This window comes from Procambarus clarkii, chromosome 83, assembly GCF_040958095.1.
Source record: "Procambarus clarkii isolate CNS0578487 chromosome 83, FALCON_Pclarkii_2.0, whole genome shotgun sequence".
NCBI lineage: Eukaryota > Metazoa > Arthropoda > Malacostraca > Decapoda > Cambaridae > Procambarus > Procambarus clarkii.
The window spans coordinates 2,715,579-2,737,660 of record NC_091232.1 but is presented as its reverse complement, the minus strand read 5'-3'; the positions used below and the strand labels follow the sequence as shown (position 1 = coordinate 2,737,660).

Genomic DNA, 22,082 nt, shown 5'->3' with positions numbered 1-22,082 from the left:
ACTTTGCGTAATTTACATATTTTTATTTTTTAATAAATAACATTTACAGTCTCTTTCGCAATATGCTCTTGGTAATGTGTTAATGCTTTCAATTTTATTTTCCAACGATAGTTAGGTACATAATGTTTTTCTTGTGGATTTCATGAGCTTATTGACGAATTTTGAATTTGTAATGCACATTTATCTTTTTTTTACAATATATATACCAATTGATAGACATTAGCACTGTACATAGACCAAACATTATATAGTTTCACAGGTATGAATATTGAAGTTTGCATCTATATTGCAAATAAATAATATAACTCGACGCTGTCAATTGATATAGAAATATGAACATGATTTGAAGCTTTTGGTATGTGTACAACTGTAGCCAAATTTCACTGTAACTTAATGGTGACGCTAATACAGGAAGATTTGTGTATATCAATATCCAGGACTATTTTAGCAGCTCTGCATGTGGACATATTGGCTGGTTATGAATCAGTGAATTGCTACCAAATGGCAAGTGTAAATTATGTTTGTAATTTAATGCGAGTTTAAAAATTTGGTATAATTCTGCTCGAGCAAATAACGTTATGGCATTCTTTATACATCATACATATACATATATATGAGAAAATCATTTTGTGGCAATGAAGTGACTTGAACCAGCGTTCTTGGGATTCCCAGATACCTGCATTAATGATTTTCTAATCTCACCAAACTAGCCCAATCCAACTCATCTTCTCCAGCCCAGCAGCTCATTCAGCCCAAAAATCATAATTTTCTCAATGAAAATAAATAATTTTTATTATTATTTTTGGTATTAAGTTTTCATAATACAAAACCCCAAATTAGCTGTGCAGCTTCCAATCCTCTTCCCCTCTCGGAGTTTACACTTGTGTATTTCTCTGTGAAACACCGCGAAACTTGTGTGTAAACTGAGCCTCTTCCAAGGCGCTCCGACACCTTTCAACTCCCACTTACACCTCTTTGCTTTCCCAAGAGTCAATACTTTGGTGATTCTTCAACGCTCTCCACGATACGCCAGCCTCTCTCCCTTACCCTCCACACATCCTACTCTTCTATTAGCTAATAGTACGACCCAACATTATTTATAAAGGGTAAAGTTTGTGTGTGCTTCATAAATTCAGACGCTGTAAAATGGAATTCGATTTAATTTGGCACGTTTGAAAAGATCCTCCAATATTGTTGTTTAAGATTCAGCAACTGGGAAGAAAAAGTTCCAAGTAACACGGGCTATGGTGAGCCCGTAGTGGACTTACCTGGCACAGGAGCGGAGCTGGAACTGGATTCACAGTTCAGTGGGTTTGATGTATAAGTTATAGTATATAGACAATAAAGGATATAGGCTCTAGAGGCTCCGGAATGCTGTTCAAAACACGAAATCTGGATTCTGTGAAGACAGCCGAAAACTTGCAAGGCGAGACTCTTAATTTTACCAAAACCCGATTAAAAATCTCGTGTAATGAGGCTCTCCACTTAGTCGCAGGCCAAGTGAGGATCGTGTACAGGGTTAAGATATGCGGAAGTATCCACTGGGAAAATGAAACGAAAGTTCCGAACGTTTCCGTGTTTCAACACATTATTATGGAAACACAGAAAGATGACATAGGAGTTTGGGATTATAAATAATTATAATCGTTTGGGATATAAATAATTATACTCCATTTACATATTTCATCTCTCAATTGTCAATCAACTGGTGTATAGATACCTAAGAATACTGGGCTCTATCATATCTACATCTTATCATATCTACATCTTATCATATCTACATCTTTTCATATCTACATCTTTTCATATCTACATCTTTTCATATCTACATCTTTTCATATCTACATCTTTTCATATCTACATCTTTTCATATCTACATCTTTTCATATCTACATCTTTTCATATCTACATCTTATCATATCTACATCTTTTCATATCTACATCTTTTCATATCTACATCTTTTCATATCTACATCTTTTCATATCTACATCTTATCATATCTACATCTTATCATATCTACATCTTATCATATCTACATCTTTTCATATCTACATCTTTTCATATCTACATCTTTTTATATCTACATCTTTTCATATCTACATCTTTTCATATCTACATCTTATCATATCTACATATCTGTGTGTATATGTGTGTCAATGATGCGTATGTAGTGAATGTATACGTGAGCGACATAAACGCATGCACCTGCATGCGTTTATCTAAAATCAATACGTCAACAATTCCTTTACCTTAAAAAAAAAAAAAAATCCTCTCAATCTCGTCTCTTCAACCAGGACCAGAGTTCTGGGGTGTCATCAACCCGGCGTGGGCCATGTGTTCCGAAGGTCGTCGTCAATCTCCCATCAACCTGGACCCACGCACTCTACTTCACGACCCAAATCTCACGCCCATCTCCCTCGACAAAACTCAGGTACGTGCCAGTCTGACCTTTCTCTCTCCTCTGATCTACCCTTATAACTAAGCTCTCAACATTTTCCACTTTGCTTCTAACGACTGACTGTAACAGCGATATATAGTTTATTAATGACCTTTTACTCCGATTCTGGTGACTTTTGGATAACCTTCGCCCGTTTAGCAACAATTGTGGAAAGTCATTGTTTAATCAACAATAATCTCTGACCCTTAAATGATAAAATTAAAAAGACAGATGCTGTCCCATGCTCTTTCATATTTAAAGGTTAATACGGCATTACTATGAATGTAATTTTGGATACAAACTTTTGCTTATTGACGTGCATTCAAATCCCACTAAATCCTCAGATCAAATTAAGGATAAAATGTGTGTGTGTATATATGTTGGAATTTTACCGAATAAAATGTTAAGCATGCAATATATATATATATATATATATATATATATATATATATATATATATATATATATATATATATATATATATATATATATATATATATATATATATATATATATATATATATATATATTTTATTAAATATGACCGAAAAAGTAAGATTAATAATTCTAACACGAATTTTCTCAATCTTTCGTACATTATGCTTCACTGTTGGAGGTAAATCAAAAATCACTTCTCCAAAATTCATTTTTATTTTGGAGAAGTGATTTTTGATTTACCTCCAACAGTGAAGCATAATGTACGAAAGATTGAGAAAATTCGTGTTAGAATTATTAATCTTACTTTTTCGGTCATATTTAATAAAATATGTCTACAGGAAAGACTGCTACCAAAATATACTAATATATATATATATATATACATGCACAAGCACAGACAAGAACAAATACACAAGCCCACGAACAAGCCCAACAATTCAAGCAGACACGTGCACACAAACATTCAAGGGAACAGGCCCACTCAAACACGCTGAAACTCAAATACCAATACCAACACGGGGGGAGAGATGCAGCAGTCTAATACCAAGTTAATGGTTACTGTTGTGTGACCCCCCAGAGACTCGTATGTGGGGGTATAAGGGGGTATTTACACTCATTCAAAATACCCCCGACAAATGACGTTAATTCAGCGTTACTGAAGCATACCCCTGCCCACTGGGTAGGGGTATAGACTGCTTCTCAGTGTATCACAATCTTAGGTGTTAATTCATTGCTCGGTTAACTTTATTACATTGTAAAGCTCCGGTCTACGCTTCTTAGATCAGCACAGTCGAATCCTGATGACAAAATCTCATCGATATCACTCGACCTGAGTTGTTGTTAAGGTCGAGTGAGCCCCCATTGAAGAGCAATGATGATGTGTCTAAGTTCATTGATAATCAGGTTACAACGACGATCGAGATCATCACCAACAGACCTTCTAACTTGATCTACCAGGCAAAGAAGTGATGATCGCTAAGTGCCCATTACACCAAGATGAATCTACCTACTGAGAGACATAACAGAATCTGACAGGTGAAGAGAAGTGAAGATCATCAGTGATTCATCTCATCCATCGTGACAACTCGCAGATGAATGAAATACATCATTAATTGGCTCTATATAGCGGAAATGTTCACTATGTACGGGCCTCAGAACACAATGAATGACATTCCACGAAATTCATGCATTGTTGCTTTTGGTGTGCAACTGTCATCAATTCGGAAACAACGCTGACAATCTTTTTTATATATATAAAAGCCAAAACATTCCCTAAACTTTTATTTTTATTTATTTCAGATTGGAGACAACAGAAAGTTGAAGATTTATTTAATGTGTGTGTGTGTGTGTGTGTGTGTGTGTGTGTGTGTGTGTGTGTGTGTGTGTGTGTACATATCTTTGTCTTATTTATTTACTGTGTAATATGCCACTCTATCTTTGTTTCTATCTGTTGCTGTGTTTCTGTCTGTCTCTCTGTCTTCGTCTGGTGATGTTTGTCCCTGTTTCTATGTCTTTCTCTATAACTTTAACTGCTTGTCACTCTGTCTGACTTTTTGCCTTGTTATTTTTCTCACTCTCTTTCTGCCTGTGTGTGTGTGTGTCTGTCTTTCTCTTTCTGTCTGTCCACTCTTTTGGTCGCATGGACAAATTCGTGACAGCACGGAAGGTGTGTGTGTGTGTGTGTGTGTGTGTGTGTGTGTGTGTGTGTGTGTGTGTGTGTGTGTGTGTGTGTGTGTGTGTGTGTGTGTGTGTAGAACCAACACTTCGGAGGTAGTATGGGTTAAGAGGGTTGAGAGAAGCATAATGTCAGGAATGCATATAGAGGCTATTACAGACGAGAATGATAGAGTGTTTTTTTTCATTTGGCAAACAACAGTGTTTGATATTTTGCATTAAAGCTAGACAAAAAACTGAAAGAATACAAACAAATATTAATAATAATTTCATGTCCAGTTACTAAGATATTACAAGACTGGTTATGGGGTCCCAATGGCACTGTGCCAAGTGGCAATCGTTTCATATATGCCAACCCTGAACTGACCATTTTAGGCATGTACCCAATAACAATTATGTTAAAAACTGAGTGAGACTAAACCAAAATATCTGGCCTCCAACTTCAGACAACCTGATTTTTATATATTTAGATATATATGAAATTGGGTTTACTCTGTTAAAGCTACAGTTGCTACTGTTAGAAATGGAGAACATATACTAGATTTCATTGGAGAATATTTCTTCAATAGTTCCGGAGAAAGCTTTTAGGAATGATTAAGCACGCTTCCTCGCTGTAGAAGCTCCTCATGCTAGATATTTGTTATTAGCTGACCTAAATTTTCCCTTCCTCGCCTGGGCATCGAGCCATATCCCAGACACTGGAATGTGTGTTGCTCTTGACTTTTTACCTCTTATGAATCTCGTTATCTTACTGAGCTCACCAATTTTTTTTCACAATTGACCCCCGGAGAAAATATTGCTGTGGTTTGGGGAAATGAAAATGCCGACTAGTATTGACAACCTGTCTTCCTACAACCTGTCCTCCTACAACCTGTCCTCCTACAACCTGTCCTCCTACAGCCTGTCCTCCTACAACCTGTCCTCCTACAGCCTGTCCTCCTACAATCTGTCCTCCTACAACCTGTCCTCCTACAACCTGTCCTCCTACAACCTGTCCTCCTACAAAGAACGTCGCATTTCGCTCGTAGCGTTACATAAAGCCAAAAATTGTCGTACTAGAAAATGTAAGCGGCTCGCGAAAGTGACGTACTGTCACGTTTTCTGTTTCGTGTCCTCTGGTAGGTTAGGAGAGACCACTTTAAACTGACCATTTTCTTGACATTGGCAAACCTTAGAAGGACAGCCTGGAGTATGGCCTCTCGTTGGCTATTTTAGGTTAGGTTTTGACGCTTTTAGTTGGGCTAATCTACTGCATTTGTTTAGGAATAGGAAAGTCAGAGAATTAGCCAATATAAGTCACCATATGGCGCTTATGGTCACCATCGGTCGCAAATCAGAGGAAGATATTGTTTAGTTATGAAGAAGTCGATGATTCAAACTCACAGATGTGCAGAGCTGATTGCTGTTAGAAGCAATCTCTTACCTTGAAGACATGGTAAACAGGTTCTCTGGGACTATACAAGGAGAATCAGACAACCGGTGAAAACAGGGCCATAGAGCATTGTCCGGGGCTCATGCAAATAGGCTCAGAAACCCTTGGCGCCTAAAATTGGTAGGTGATGAGCTCATTAGACAAATCAGGGACCCACGACTAGCCAGTTTCTTGCTCCAGTTCCTCGGCATCGCGTTCAGATGGAAAGTCCTGCCGTATCGCGGGCATGTTCTCCACCTCGGGAAGGAGCTGGGCGATGGGAAGGAGATGGGTGATGGGAAGGGGCTGGGTGATGGGAAGGAGGTGGGAATGGTCAACAAGGTCAGGAAATGGTGTGAAGAGGACAGTAATCGTGGAGAGGGGATAAGGCATTATGGGAAGAAGCAAGGAATGGTGGTGAAGGACTTGGTATGGTGAGGAGCTTGGTATGGTAAGGAGCTTGGTATGGTGAGGAGGATCCAGACATTATGGTGAGGGCTAGTCAGTTCAACCTGCAATATTATCTGAAAGTATTTCGTCTGAAAGATAATGAATGACTGCATTATTGCTCCTATTTTGATATTTATCTCAAACTCGAATGATTGTATATATTATTGAGGAATAAATTCTCAGTATATGTAAATGCATATTTGCTTGCGTCACCCATCCCACTACATCTCTTCCATCAGCCCTCTCCCATCTTCTCTCCCACCATCCCCTCATACCTCACTTCCTTCTACTTATCACTTCCTATCACATTAGATCCCTTCCACTTATCACTTCCTATCACATTAGATCCCTTCCACTTATCACTTCCTATCACATTAGAGCCCTTCCACTTATCACTTCCTATCACATTAGATCCCTTCCACTTATCACTTCCTATCACATTAGATCCCTTCCACTTATCACTTCCTATCACATTAGATCCCTTCCACTTATCACTTCCTATCACATTAGATCCCTTCTACTTATCACTTCCTATCACATTAGATCCCTTCTACTTATCATCCCTTTCCCTTCTACCCCGCCCTTCCCATTACCTCTCCTACTCCGCCCTACCAATCACCTCTCCCCTCCTATCAACCCTCCCTATCTCCCAGGTTTCCCCGTCCTTGTCCTTCGAGACAACGCCTTTAAGCCGACAAAGGAGACCATTTGCTGTCGCGTTCTATAAGCAGGTCCACCGGCCGGTGAGCCAAGCGCGCTCCGGAACGCCACGTCGCCAATCACCTCGTTAGACGTGTCCTCCCTGAAGCTCCCCTCACGTGGTTAGTCCCCAGAAATCTCGCCACCCCCTTCCCCCATCACCACGTGCAGTCCCCACCAACCTGCAGCCCCCACCAACCTGCAGCCCCCAGCAACCTGCAGCCCCCCAGCAACCTGCAGCCCCCCACCAACCTGCAGCCCCCAGTAACCTGCAGCCCCCCACCAACCTGCAGCCCCCAGTAACCTGCAGCCCCCCACCAACCTGCAGCCTCCAGCAACCTGCAGCCCCCAGCAACCTGCAGTCCCCACCAACCTGCAGCCCCCCAGCAACCTGCAGCCCCCCAGCAACCTGCAGCCCCCAGCAACCTGCAGCCCCCCACCAACCTGCAGCCCCCAGCAACCTGCAGCCCCCACCAACCTGCAGCCCCCCACCAACCTGCAGCCTCCAGCAACCTGCAGCCCCCAGCAACCTGCAGCCCCTACCAACCTGCAAGTCAAGGCTTCCACCACCTGCTACTCCCACTGAAAGCTACTCTACGCGCTCAGACTCCACCGCTTGCAGCCCTCATTTTTTCGAAGCACCTATTTCATGGCCAAGAACACCCATGTGGATCAGCCTGCGCGCGTAACCTGACTTGTGTACCTTTTTGGAGAGTGTGTACCCCAAGCTCCTTGTAAATATATTTTCCATGCATATGTTCACGAGCAAATACATTATCATACACTAACACATGCATTCAAAACAAGCATGCAAGCACATAGGTGAGGTAATTATGAAGTGAAATCAGTATGATTTCGCTATATCAGTATGATTAATACGCTATATCAGTATGATTAATACCTCTTGGATGGGGTACGAAGATACGCAGTTGGGATACGAGGACGGAGAAGGAAGAGTGCTCAACTACTTGAACCATCGGGGATCGAGCCGTAGACCTGCAGGAAGCCAGGCCGTCGCTGTATCAACCGGTTAAAGTTATACAGTCATATGAATTTGATGACATATAAATAACACAGGAGTGACTGCTTCTTCATGGATAGCCAAAATGACTCCAGCGTTGCTTCACGAAATACGTCGCCTACACAAACTTGAAAAGCAAAACGTAACTGTATACGAAACTAGGTGAAAGGATGCTTTACGAATGAAGACAAATAGCAATAGTGAGATGGGAAGAAGTGGAGACATTAACGAACCGGACACAACCAAGATCGTTATTGAGTCTAAACTATAAACAGTGTACACAGTGACTACTTACACTATAAACAGTGCACACAGTGAGTAGTTACACTATAAACAGTGCACACAGTGAGTAGTTACACTATAAACAGTGCACACAGTGAGTAGTTACACTATAAACAGTGCACACAGTGAGTAGTTACACTATAAACAGTGCACACAGTGAGTAGTTACACTATAAACAGTGCACACAGTGAGTACTTACACTATAAACAGTGTACACAGTGTGTAGTTACACTATGACCAGTGTACACAGTGTGTAGTTACACTATGACCAAAGTTCACAGTGTGTAGTTACACTAGGACCAAAGTACACAGTGTGTAGTTACACATATGACCAAAGTACACAGTGTGTAGTTACACTATGACCAATGTACACAGTCGTCACACTATGACCAATGTACACAGTCGTCACACTATGACCAATGTACACAGTCGTCACACTAACGTGACGTGTCAATAAGAAAATACGTTTGAAGCCATGATGGGGATTTCTTGTTACCAATGTCTTGCTCAGAACTGAGGAAGTAAGATCCTACATGACTATATTTTGAGAATTGAGAATGCTCCAAGATTTCCTGGACAGATTAAGTAGGTGATTTGAAGCTGAATTATGTCTTCAGTCTTAGCAAGTGCAAGGTAGTGAGATTGTGGAAGATGCTGGAGGAGTCCGCAGGAACAACACAAGATAAAATCTAGTCAACTTCTTGATTCAGAATACGAAAAACGTCTCAAACTCCTTATATGTCTTCCACCAGAAACTAGCAAACAAAAAATAATAATATTGGGGATGAGTATAAAGTTGAACCATCGTGTAGTCTTGATCAACATGGACAAGAAGCCAGTAGGATGATGTTGTTTAAGATTTGCTCCCTGGAACAAAAAAATTCCAAGCAGCACGGGCTATGGTGAGCCCGTAACAGCTAGTAGGACTTGGTAGGACTATATCAGTGCAGTAGTAGACTATGTAGCCATGTTATGCTGCCCCTTCCTAAAAATCTAAGAACAACGGTATAATCTGGTCAGAGGTTTATTATAAGATCAGTCTCTGAACTTAGTGTATCCCCCAACCACTTGGGCTGGACGGCAGAGCGACGGTGTCGCTTCATGCAGGTCGACGTTCAATCCCCGACCGTCCACAAGCGGTTGGGCACCATTCCTTTCCCCCCGTCCCATCCCAAATCCTTATCCTGGCCCCTTCCCAGTGTTAAATAGTAGTAGTGGCTTGTCGCTTTTCTCTAATAATTCTCGTCTAAACACAGTGGTCAGGGCCACGATTCACCAAGCATTTACGCACCCACTTACCTGTACATCTCTCAACAATCATGGCGGCTTTTGTAATTTTACTCAACATTTACTAGCAACAAAACTTCACAATCCAAACTCCAACAAATCACAATGGCGTGATAATTCAATAAAGAAAATCACCTGGAAATCACCACCAGAACGCTCGTTCAAGTCCTCTCTCATTGCCTCAAATGATTTTCACTCTCACACTTCAAAGTTATCATTGCCATGAACAGCCTCGTACTGCTTTCCAAGCTCATGAACTGTTTGACAAATATAAACAAAGCCGTCATAATTGTTGAAAGATGGACAGGTGCCGTAAGTGGTTGCTTGAATGCTTGATTGAATCCTCGCCCTGAACTATGAGGAAAGGCTGACTAAGCTTCAAGAGAACGGACAGTGCTAACCTAACCTAACCTAACCTAACCTAACCTAACCTAACCAGATCACACTCTTATAGATTCCCGGAAGCATGAAATAAGTGAACACTAAAAATGCAAGAGCAGGGAAAGGACGAGACTCCGTGGGTATAAAATAGAAACCCAAAAACAGCCTGGGTATATTCTAGAAACCCAAAAACAGCCTGGGTATATTCTAGAAACCCAGAGACAGCCTGGGTATATTCTAGAAACCCAAAAACAGCCTGGGTATATTCTAGAAACCCAGAGACAGCCTGGGTATATTCTAGAAACCCAAAAACAGCCTGGGTATATTCTAGAAACCCAGAGACAGCCTGGGTATGAAATAGACCCCCATGGCCTGGGTATGCAATAGAAACCCAGAGATCGCCTGGTTATGCACTAGAACCCAGAAGATGACATATATATGAACTAGTAACCGCATAAGAGCATTGGGATGATCTAGAAACCCAGAGACGGCAAAGATATAAACCCAGACGACCCCAAAGGGATGTATGAAGGCGCGTCCTGCGTCAGTTTCATAAGTAGAACGATGTGAAATAGAAGGTAGATGAGCTGTAACTCACTACACATAAACAAATCCACAAGGGCCGTGATGAGGGTTCGAATTTACGCCCGGAATGATCCCAGACGCTGCCTTAGTCGACTAGACCGTTGTGGATTTGTTCATTTGATGCATCACGCTATTGTGATTTCTGTGTGTATTCGCTACACATTTTCAGAGGAAGTTATGATAAGGAGTACGAAGGTCAGATTCACTGACAATATATGTAGGCCCAGAATCTCTAGGGGGCCCCCGATTGGAATTCGGGGCCCAGGAGTCGACTTTTTGTCCTAAAGATACATAATCATACTCTAACAAGCCCGAACGCCCGATCAAGTGCTCACGCTATGCAACTTTTGCCAACTATTCAAACCTGTCAATCTGTAAAAAAAAAAAATAGATGAACCAAACAAAAAAAAATATTTTTTTGGGGGGGAGGCGAATTAACTCACCAATTTATGGACATATAATATTGTTTTTTCAGGACAGTACTGTGGAAGTTTTTAAACCATATATACAGATTTTTTTGTTTAACTAAATAACCTGTATATCCAAACATTGCATTACGGTTTACAGAAAATGTTAAATGTGTTTGTGCAAGATTTTATTTGTATTCAAGAGTTAGGGTTATGTTTTCTTTTAAAATGTTGTTTGTGCATTGTGTATATGTGTGTGTGTGTGTGTGTATGTTGTGTGTGTGTGTGTGTGTGTGTGTGTGTGTGTGTGTGTGTGTGTGTGTCTAGAGTGCTGTTTTTTATGTGTATGTGTCTATAGAGTATTGTGTGTATGTGTGTGAGTATTTTGGTGTGTGTGTGTGTGTGTATATATATATATATATATATATATATATATATATATAGGGTATTGTGTGTGTGTATGTATGTGCGTATTGTATGTGTGTTTTAATGAATCTACGGAAAAGGAGCTCCAGCTCCAAACCCCTTCCATATATCTATTGTAACCGAAGTATTCATTCCTCTCGAAAATCCAGTAAACACTATAACTCATACCGGTTCCATTCCATTTATACCGGAATTACCTAAAAAAATAATAATTTTAAAACCCAACCCTATTTTTATATATTTAATCAAAACAATTACAAAAAAAAAGCTGCAAAACATATTCAACAATAAAAAGTTTGTCTCTCTAGCTGGAACAATTATTGATTGATATCAAAGGGTACAACATCGGAGCATCAATGTTAATACCGTAAGCCAAACCATTACACAGAGTCAACACAAAACCTTCACAGCTTCGAATGACGGCATTACACAAAATAAAATATAAATGAAATCGTATTCCATTTGAAACAGCATTCAGTTTACGTAGAGTACTTGCAGTATACTGAATACTGGAGTTGTTGAATATGATATATGAGCCACTAACTCAAATATCTGTGTATATAAGGTTGTGGTTGAAAGCTGCATAGAAGCTTCGTGAGAACTTGGTTGGTTTCGTGGGGAGTGAGTTAAGTTCGTGGGGATTCTGTGGGTTTCGTGGGTAAGTTAGGAGTTTCGTAGGGACGCTATGGGTATCCTGGGTTCGCTATGGGCAGTAATATTCTCTAGACTAGAAACCTGGACAACCTGTAGAGCTGGATTGAAATCCGACTGCTCAACTTCAACTATGGTAAACTGACAAAGGGGAAAGAGGGAGGATATGTCACATGGCCGACACACAATGAAGGGAAGGCAATTTCTGGAATCGAAAGAGTGTCTAGAAGATGGTGCAAAGTCTAGCAAGTTACCCGAAGCTCCTGCCACTGGAATTGCATGAGCAGCATATAGAAAGTTGGCTGACACCAGAGAAAATGTCAAGAATTTGGTAAAGACGGCTTTCAGGATACACGTGTGTGGCCTATTCAAAAAAGCCCTCGGTCTTCGAATGGATCTCCAGCTTGATAGGAAACAAAAAAGAATGTTGTGAGATAAGCTACGAGAACTGGCTCTTGGGTTGAAAAGACTGGGACACGAGGAACGACTAGGATATAGAGGAACGACTGGGACACGAGGAACGACTAGGATATAGAGGAACGACTGGGATACGAGGAACGACTGGGAGAGAACGACCGCGATGACGATATTTAATCCTTGCGACAATCTACAAGGAACACTGCTGGAAGACAGAAGAGTTAGAGGGGGACATGATCACCACATACAAGATTCTCAAAGGAATTGATAGGGTAGACAAAGACAGGCTATTTAACACCAGGAACACACACACTAGGGGACACAGGTGGAAACTGAGTGCCCAAATGAACCAAAGAGATATTAGAAATATATTTTTTTAGTGTCAGAGTAGTTGACAACTGGAATGCATTAGGTGGAGGCAGACTCCATACACAGTTTCAAGTATAGATATGATAGAGCCAATAGGTTCAGGAACCTGTACACCAGTTGATTGACAGTTGAGAGGCGGGACCAAAGAGCCAGAGCTCAACCCCCGCAAACACAACTAGGTGAGCACACACACTATTGCAATAGCAAAAATGCACTATTATGTTGCCTCATTAATTTTCTCAATTCCTGTCCAAATTCATTTAAATACATTCGTAAATACGACTATGGAAAATAATATCTTCTACAAGAAAAAACTAAATTATTGTCACTTTAAAATCAAACGATCCTATTCGAAATAAAATCGTGTTTAAAAAAACACACGGACGTTTTGTTTTTATTTGAAACAAAAATATGTACAGGGAAAAATATTTGCCCAAAAACACACCGAGTGGAAATATCTGTTTTATAAAGATAAAATTTTAGTCCCGGTTGAAAAACAAAGGAAAAATCATAATAAAAATCAGTAAAGCAAATTACACATCAAAGAGTCGGAACAGACTTTCGCGTCCATTAATACTCTTATAGCGAAAATTATTTGCTTTTATTTTACCCCAACAATATACTCGACTCCTGTAGATGACCTAAACGTAGGTTCGAACCCTCATCACGGCCTTTGTGAATTTGTTCAACACAGCATGCTTATGTGTAATGAGAGTCGAGAGACGTGTATATATATATATATATATATATATATATATATATATATATATATATATATATATATATATATATTAAAAATATATAATTTTTTTTAATTTCATCTAACGTTCTAAAATAAGTGCTTGTTTGTAGAAAAAAAAATATATATATAATGTATGCTTCCGTTGAAACGTTCTCCATTTAGCAAACATTTTAACAAAACTAATTATTCTAATTACTAAAATTAAATCGGGCATGTAGCCAAAAATTATTCATTAGGAGAAGAAGCAAATCTGCATAAAGTATAATATGTTAATTAACTAGAAACTAGAAAACTAGAACCTAGAATAACTAGAATCACTGGACGATATGTGAATTTATCAGCGATGTCAACAAATGAGAATAAAGAGGAATAAAGCCAAACCTCATTTGAATATCCAATAAAAAGACCTACACAGAACACAAATCAGGCACAAAGTTTCTCCCTCTTTCCTACTTTACTTCCTTGCTTGCTTCCTTCCTGAGAGAGTGAGAGACTGACAGATAGAGAACCGAATTTTGACTTTTGTCACTTATTATGCACCCCATACCATCCCGTGCAACAACTTCAGTGATAACCATTGAGGACGATACAAAAATATAATATAAAGCTGGCAATGTATAAAATCTAGGCGGGAAATGTATCATTAACGAGATAACAGGTAGACTTTTACCACACATATCACGTTATATGAATAACGACCATAAAGCCCAAGCAATCTGCTACTGACGTCACAAACACATGTCACACGAACAAGGACATGAACCTTTTGGGCAAATGTATCGTCAAATATATTCCGCATACGATTTTATGTTTTAATACTTTTTCCAAAGGCTTTAAGCACAAAACATTGAGGAAAGTGTGTCGAATAATACCATCAAAGCATTTGCTCTTGATGGCATGGAACAGTGTTTCAAAATGCATTTTCCTTGTAATTTTAACTTCCCTGGAGAACTCATTTGTTCCCAAACAAACAAGAACGTTTGAACGTTTCAAAAGGTTTCTCGGTAGATCACACTGAACACCATGGTCAAAAGATTATAACTCTGGATTCTTTCTGTGAATAGAATTATTCAGTGTGACAGGTGATGTATATTATCTAGGTAATATATAATCAAATTATTATACAAATAAGCTCAGCTCTCTCAGCTCTCTCTTGCCTATTTATTGCCTGTCTCTACCTCCTCATCACAATCGACTTGAGAATGGTCCAGGACGGACCGAAACGTCGTCGTCCCTTCAACTTCTAGTGTGTAGTCTAGTCAACATTCTTCAGCCACGTTATTGTGACTCATCGCCTGCATGTGTGTATATACGTGTATATATATATACACACACAAGTACACACACGTATATATATATATTGTTTATGTGAAATACTTGTATATTTGTGGTAACACACATTTGTGTGTTACCACAGGTAACACACAACTAACACACACCTGTTACCTGTTACACAGGTAACAGGTGAAGGTAACTGTGTATTCTGACGAGCCGGATGCCTCTTGTGTACTCTTCATACAGTCACTCTACAACAAGAACTCCATCCTCTACAGCTGAACACTGTGGCTTATTAGGCGATTGAAATCTATCCTTTCCTATTTGGCTCTTGGTGGTGTACAGTGGAATCGAGATATGTGTGTCCTTAACTTATAGATTAGATGAATAATGTATTAATATATCGCTAATTACTTTAATGGTAGTGCTACATATAATATTAACCAAACTCGAAGCCGAGATTTAGCAAATGTCAATTATAACTGGTCTTTAATTTGTAATATTACATCGCATCTTTATCGGATTGGTCGATTTTGTGAAAAATTACGATGCATTAAATGGGAGGACGGAATACACAGGCTGCTACAATAAGTGGATTAATGAATATTTGGTTTATGAGAACGAGCCGATATATTCAATAACTACTTCTTCAGAAAGTTTGTATAACGCATATGTTGAGAAACCAGGAATAAAATTGGTCCGATTCAACATATTTCGAAGCTTCAAGCTACAAATATGACAACTTTATTGCTTTTCCGTTTATCTTGGCTTTAGCAATTTACGTTAATATCTCGTACGTCGTTATCATATTTGCACGATTCATTCTTGTCTTGAAGGTGATGAGCTCGAGTTCCTGAAGATTTTTATTGTAGTTCACTTCCCCCTTCGTCTCGAAATATTCCGGTTTTAAGTCTTGACACTTTTCCTTGTTTCACCGTTTAAGTTCAGTCGTTCGCGAGAGCGTGTGTGTGTGCGTGTGTGTGTGTGTGTGTGTGTGTGTGTGTGTGTGTGTGTGTGTGTGTGTGTGTGTGTGTGTGTGTGTGTGTTTTTAACGCGAGAGTAACAGTATTTTAGATCTCTAAATCAAATTCTTTCAGTATGCAGAACAGTGAACCACTCTCTGAAATTAAATTAATAATTCACAAACGTATATATTATGAGCAACCGAGCTGAGAATTATATTATTCAATCAGAGAAAATATGATTATATTATGATGGTGGTGGATGGCTAAAATGAGGTGACAATGATAGAGGGAGTTGATTACATTATATATATATATATATATATATATATATATATATATATATATATATATATATATATATATATATATATATATATATATATGTTCTGTAAAACCTTGTTAATTGAAAACAATAAAAATTTTGAAAATAATATTATGTTCTTAATATGAAAAACATTATACAAGCGTCTCTGAAATTAATTTTGTATACATATGAAAAATAGATGAGCTGTCACATTGAGGATGATGGGATTCAATCAGATTTTTTAATGAATTAATGTAATTTCTTGTTGAGTGGGACATTTGTTACGGTGATTCGCTTTAGTAGTCAGTTTGGATAGTGAAATTATTGTGACGAAACTATTAAGTCTCGTCATAGTGTCTTGTATCGTGGTTTGGTTTCTTGGACTGGTCTCATGGGCTGGTCTCATGGTCTGGTCTCACGGTCTGGTCCCACGGTCTGGTCTCTAAAGGGTTCATATACAGAGTTTATGATGCTCAATTTTCTACGTTTTATTTTGGAATCTTCAAAAGTCAGTGTAACAATGTCAGTGTTGCATTATCAGTGTAGCAATGTAGTGCAGTGGCGCCAGTGTAGCTACGGCAGTATAGCAACGGCAGGTTAACAATGTCAGTGTAGCAATGTCGTAGCAGTTCGTAGTAGTGACGAATCATGAACAATGTCACTAACAATGCCCACACAAATAGTAATCTTCCTTTGGAAAGATATGTTAGTTATATATAATTTCATAGTGAATTGTTGTTTATATCAAACTTAGGCCGGATGGGTGAAGCTGGAACCCGGCTGTGCCTGGGTCTCTGCCCCCCCTTCCCCCCCCCTTCCTTCTCCATACCCTCGTGTCTCTCTAAAATTCCCCCTTTCTCATCTCTGTTTTTCCTATATCCTCCCCACTCTTCCCATCTCTCTCCAACGTTTCCCCCCTCTCGCACAATTCTCTCTTTTCTCCCTCTCCTCTCTCTCTCTCCTACTCTCCTCCTCTCACACTTCTCGCCCCTTTTAACGCTCTTAATTCTTCACGACCCTGACCAACCAATGGCAGTCCCTTACCCCAGAACACCCCCCCCTTCCCCCTGCAAAGTTGGGAAAGGCTAACCCCAGCCTTCTGCCCTCTTACCTTGGACACACACACAGAAATGTATTATATAGATACATGAAACTATAGTTGTAAATTCTAATCATGTTGTGAATGAGTTTTGTCCCAAACATGAACGTTTTTGTTCATGTAAATAAATTGTGTAGATCCAGAATTGATGAACATCATCACATAGCTTGCGTATGACTCCAAAATAGGCTGTAGACAATTCAAACTATTTAGAAACGCTGTAGGAAGGCCTATATGAGATAGCTGCATGTTAGTGATTACAATTGTATGGGTGACAACATAGAGTAAATATAGATTCAACAAATCATCTGAACATTGTAACTGGTAAACGGGAATGTGAAAAATAATGTGTGTTAAGGGAGAGTAGCTGCATTAGTTGGACTTTTTGACATGAAGCAAATAATTTATGATCAGTTTGACACAACACAAAACGTGGTTCTAAAGTGCAGAGGAAATAACAGGAAAGCAGACAAGCAAACAGAGAGTCGGACAAAGAAAAACACAGATAATAATTTTTTTTTATCATGCCTGCATACTAATGAACACTGAAATGAAATCAAACTTTCAAATTCTCTCGATTGGTAAATAATCTAAGGAAGATGAACTACGTTGTCTACAATGCAGTGCTGACGGGTTATACCAAAAACTTAAAAGAGTGGCTTCAGGAAAAGCCTCCAGACCTTCAGTGATTTCAGTAGAAATCCGGTTGTATAACTTTTAGCAGGTCAGGGAGGGATCTAGCGATAAGCGTCAGAAATCTCTGTTCAAGTCACCTCAAGAGCTCCAGTCCAGTTTATCTTTCCTATAGCCGTTTGAAATAGATTAGAAGAACAAAATCATTTGGTGATACTCTTCTTACAGTCGACATAATTTTTTTTTCAACTTAATTTTGAAAGAAAAAGCATTCTGATTTTAGTAATTGAAAAACTGTAAATATGCTACAAAATGTTCCCAATTGATGAATACAATGTCAACGATCAAAAGGCTATCGAATTTAGTTTTGTTTGTTTGATGTAATAATTCATTAAGTATTGTAATCAGTAACACAAACATAAAAGCGAAGTAACATCTATTCCAGACGTATCGTCACACTCTCTAATTGTCTCTCTCTTTCTTTCTCTCTCTCTTTCACTCTCTGGAATTAATTTTCCGAGTACTCAGAAATTATGAGCTGCCAAAATTATAGTATAATTTAATTAGAGGAGCATAATTCTGCTCCGCTACTTGGTAAGTAGGTCATATGTTTTGATGAGCACAGATGTTGCTTTGAATATTAGCAACAAAGTCTTCTTGCAATTTGCTCTCATGTTTTATTAAAATCGAGACTCCCATATTATATATATATATATATATATATATTATAGGGGTACAACTTCTGGTGCAATTGTAGGGACCCATAGCCTCTGAGAAGGGAATAAAGAGCATTTAGATAAAAATTGCCGTTTAATTCTAAATAAGTAAAAGTAGAAAGTAGTGTGTGTGTGTGCATGTGTGTGCGTGTGTGTGTGTGTGTGTGTGTGTGTGTGTGTGTGTGTGTGTGTGTGTGTGTGTGCGCGTGCATGTGTGTGTGTGTGTGTGTGTGTGTGTGTGTGTGTGTGTGTGTGTGTGTGTGTGTGTGTGTGTGTGTGTGTGTGTGTGTGTGTGTGCGCGTGCATGTGTGTGCGTGTGTGTGTGTGTGTGTGTGTGTGTGTGTGTGTGCGCGTGCATGTGTGTGCGTGTGTGTGTGTGTGTGTGTGTGTGTGTGTGTGTGTGTGTGTGTGTGTGTGTGTGTGTGTGTGTGTGTGTGTGTGTGTGTGCGTGTGTGTGTGCACGACGTTTAACTGTAACACATGCGGTGTAATTCCTTCGAAATTCCTATTTATTTTTTTAAGAAATATATCTCCCCAAATAATAATAGCAATTTAAACTAAACGCACTATTTTCCATTGAACAAACCTGGTGATTATATTTTCGACATTATATAGACATGTTTAGTATCTTTAGAAAAAAAATAGACAGGCCAAAAATATACCAGTGAAAACATTGTCTGAAACATGAACCGTAATATAATATTATAGATGAAAAGAAAATAGCTAAATAACATGTAATTGGATAGAAATGTTGTTTACAACAAATAAATTATCTTCAGGTCTTATTTTTATAGATTTTTTTTTTTTTTAGTTTTAAGAAAATTTCTTTAACAAATGTTATGATTTCCTGATCTTTTCTTAAGGGCTATTCATGCCCGTGCCACCTTTTCGGTGGCTTAATCTTTATCAATCTGTTTCTTTCAACTGTTTCCATACGAGCATCAATTTAGAGAGTCGGCGTCGGGCCACTACGAATGCGGAGCGGCTCTTATTAATATATTCAGCCAATTTCACTCGCTTAGTTTTACGTAACTTACGATTTAAACTTTCCAGCGAGGGGTTTTCCTCTTATGATGTTGCTGTCGAACTTGTTCTTCAGCTCACAGCTCTTCAACTTTTTTTCCGAGGTTGAAGCTTTTATTGCTAATAGTATTTTCTTAGTCTGATAATTCCCGAGATAGAGTAATGGACATAAATTGTTTCCACAAGTTCCTTGCACTAAGTCATCCTAAGTAGAAGCCGCTGCTCACAGGTTCCAGGGAACTTCCTGGAATCTTGTCCAAGGTTCCATGGTACCACAACTACCCTGGTGGCGCACTGGTAACATCACACTAGGCATTCACCTCACGAGCGACTTGGTTTGGGTTCGAGTCTTGTTCAGGGAAGATTGACTAGGCGTCAGTCCTGAACTGTTCACATCTATTCACCCAGCAGTACTTGGATACCTGGTTGTTAAACGATTGACGGGTCGAGTTTCAGGGAAACTAATAAGGTAAGGCTTACCATGAGCTATGGACAGAGAAGACTCTCAAACAGCTAACAGCAGAGCTATTGAGCTATCTAGCTAACAGGAGTCAAAAACTGTCTATTCCTGTGCCAAATTGTGCAAAAAAAATACTAATAATAGGTTCCAGACTTCCATTAGAAGGCACAGATTCCATGGCACCTGTAACTGCACAAGGAGTCACATGTTTAAGGTTGACCATTACAAATAACCGTATTATCCAGGGGCCAGATTCACGAAAGCACTTACGCAAGCACTTACGAACGTGTACATCTTTCCTCAATCTTTGACGGCTTTGGTTACATTTATTAAACAGTTTACAAGCATGAAAACATCCCATTCAACTGTTGTTATTGTTATAAATAGCCTCCTGGTGCTTCGGAGCTCATTAACTGTTTAATAATTGGAAACAAAGCCGCCAAAGAATTGAGAAAAGATGTACAGGTTCGTAAGTGTTTGCGTAAGTGCTTTCGTGAATCTGGCCCCATATCACCAACATTATTCCCTCCACTAGTGGTTATCTACTCGTCCACAGGTCCAAGGAATGCTGGTCAACACAGGTCATAGTCTCGAATGGCGGGTGAAGTCTTCATCAAGTCCCCAAGTCAACCTCTCCGGCGGGCCTCTCTCCTACACCTACGCCGTCAGTCACTTGCGTCTTCACTTCGGCGAGAGAGACCTACAGGGCTCCGAGCACACGATCGCCAACTACGCCTTCCCCGCCGAGGTACAGTGACATAGTACAGTGTTACGAGGTACAGTGACATAGTACAGTGTTACGAGGTACTGTGACATAGTACAGTGTTACGAGGTACAGTGACATTGTATCTCGCGTCGTAGCCGAGTTGTTTTTGGGGCTTTTTAGAAAGTTGTTGATGGTTTGCATTGATAACTTCAACTAGAAAACACTATTGGTAACTGCAGCTTTCCTACAAGGGTAAGTGGGTCTCACTTTCTAAAGGGAGTGAGGCACATCGTAAAGCTTGTGTGTTTCGTGTAAAAAACTACAACATTGTAGAATGTTTCTTATTGCAAAATTCACCCTTTTCTTTCAAGTCTTCACTATTGAGTATTACTTGTCAACAGGGCAAAGAAAATGTGTTTTTTGCTCTGTAGCTACAAACACCCAACACAATATCCCCTTTTTTTTTGCGATTCACTTGGATTGGTCGGTACAACGACCATCTCGTTTTTTTGCAGGTCGGCGTTCAATCCCCCGACACTTCAAGTGGTTGGGGCTGCGTTTCTTTTTCGTCCGTTACCATCCCAGCATCCAGTCCTCCTGTCCCATTCACTGTTACATAGACATACTGGCTTAGCGCTTTCTCCTACAACTAGCCAGCCTTACCCAAATCTTAGTTTAATTCATTTATTATGCACCCCATACCCATCTTGTGGGCGTTAGTGGAAAGGGTTACAGAGGCACATAATGGGCTCAGGGACTGAACCCCACAATTCATTTACCTCAGCAAGTTACAATCTTGATGAGCTAGTTACAAAATTACCCAAATCTTCGGAGCAAAACAATATTTCTTGTATTACAAATCACAGCTGTGTCTTAAACATCACTTACTACATTGCCTGTAAAAGGCAAAGCGACTTGAGAGACGATGTTATCTACACATACTTCAGCTGGTTGGTAATTGTTCCTCTTATGGGCATGTGAGATCTCGCTCAGCCGTCAATAGTTAACTGGTATTTATCCCATAAATAAAACGTTTTCTACATAATATAATATTAAAATTCCATCACAGAAATGTGATGGATCTATTTATGATCAACGTTAATGATAAACGTATTACTCATGTTTTCTAAGACTTCAACTAGCACATGTTTAGGATTAAGATTTGTAGTCAATAAAACGTCGACACAGGTACAAGGAGACACATTTAAAGAGAGAATATTGAA

At 39.4% G+C, this 22,082-nt stretch overlaps 1 protein-coding gene across 1 annotated transcript in view; it reads left to right on the top strand.

Annotated features, from left to right (window-relative positions):
* Nucleotides 1-22,082, top strand: part of LOC123768757 (carbonic anhydrase-related protein 10) — a 295,413-nt gene that overhangs the window by 232,925 nt on the left and 40,406 nt on the right. Inside the window, exons 4-5 of the mRNA XM_069316276.1 lie at nucleotides 2,296-2,432; nucleotides 20,710-20,901. Of these exons, the coding sequence (XP_069172377.1) occupies nucleotides 2,296-2,432; nucleotides 20,710-20,901 (329 nt within the window). The remainder of the gene's footprint in view (nucleotides 1-2,295; nucleotides 2,433-20,709; nucleotides 20,902-22,082) is intronic.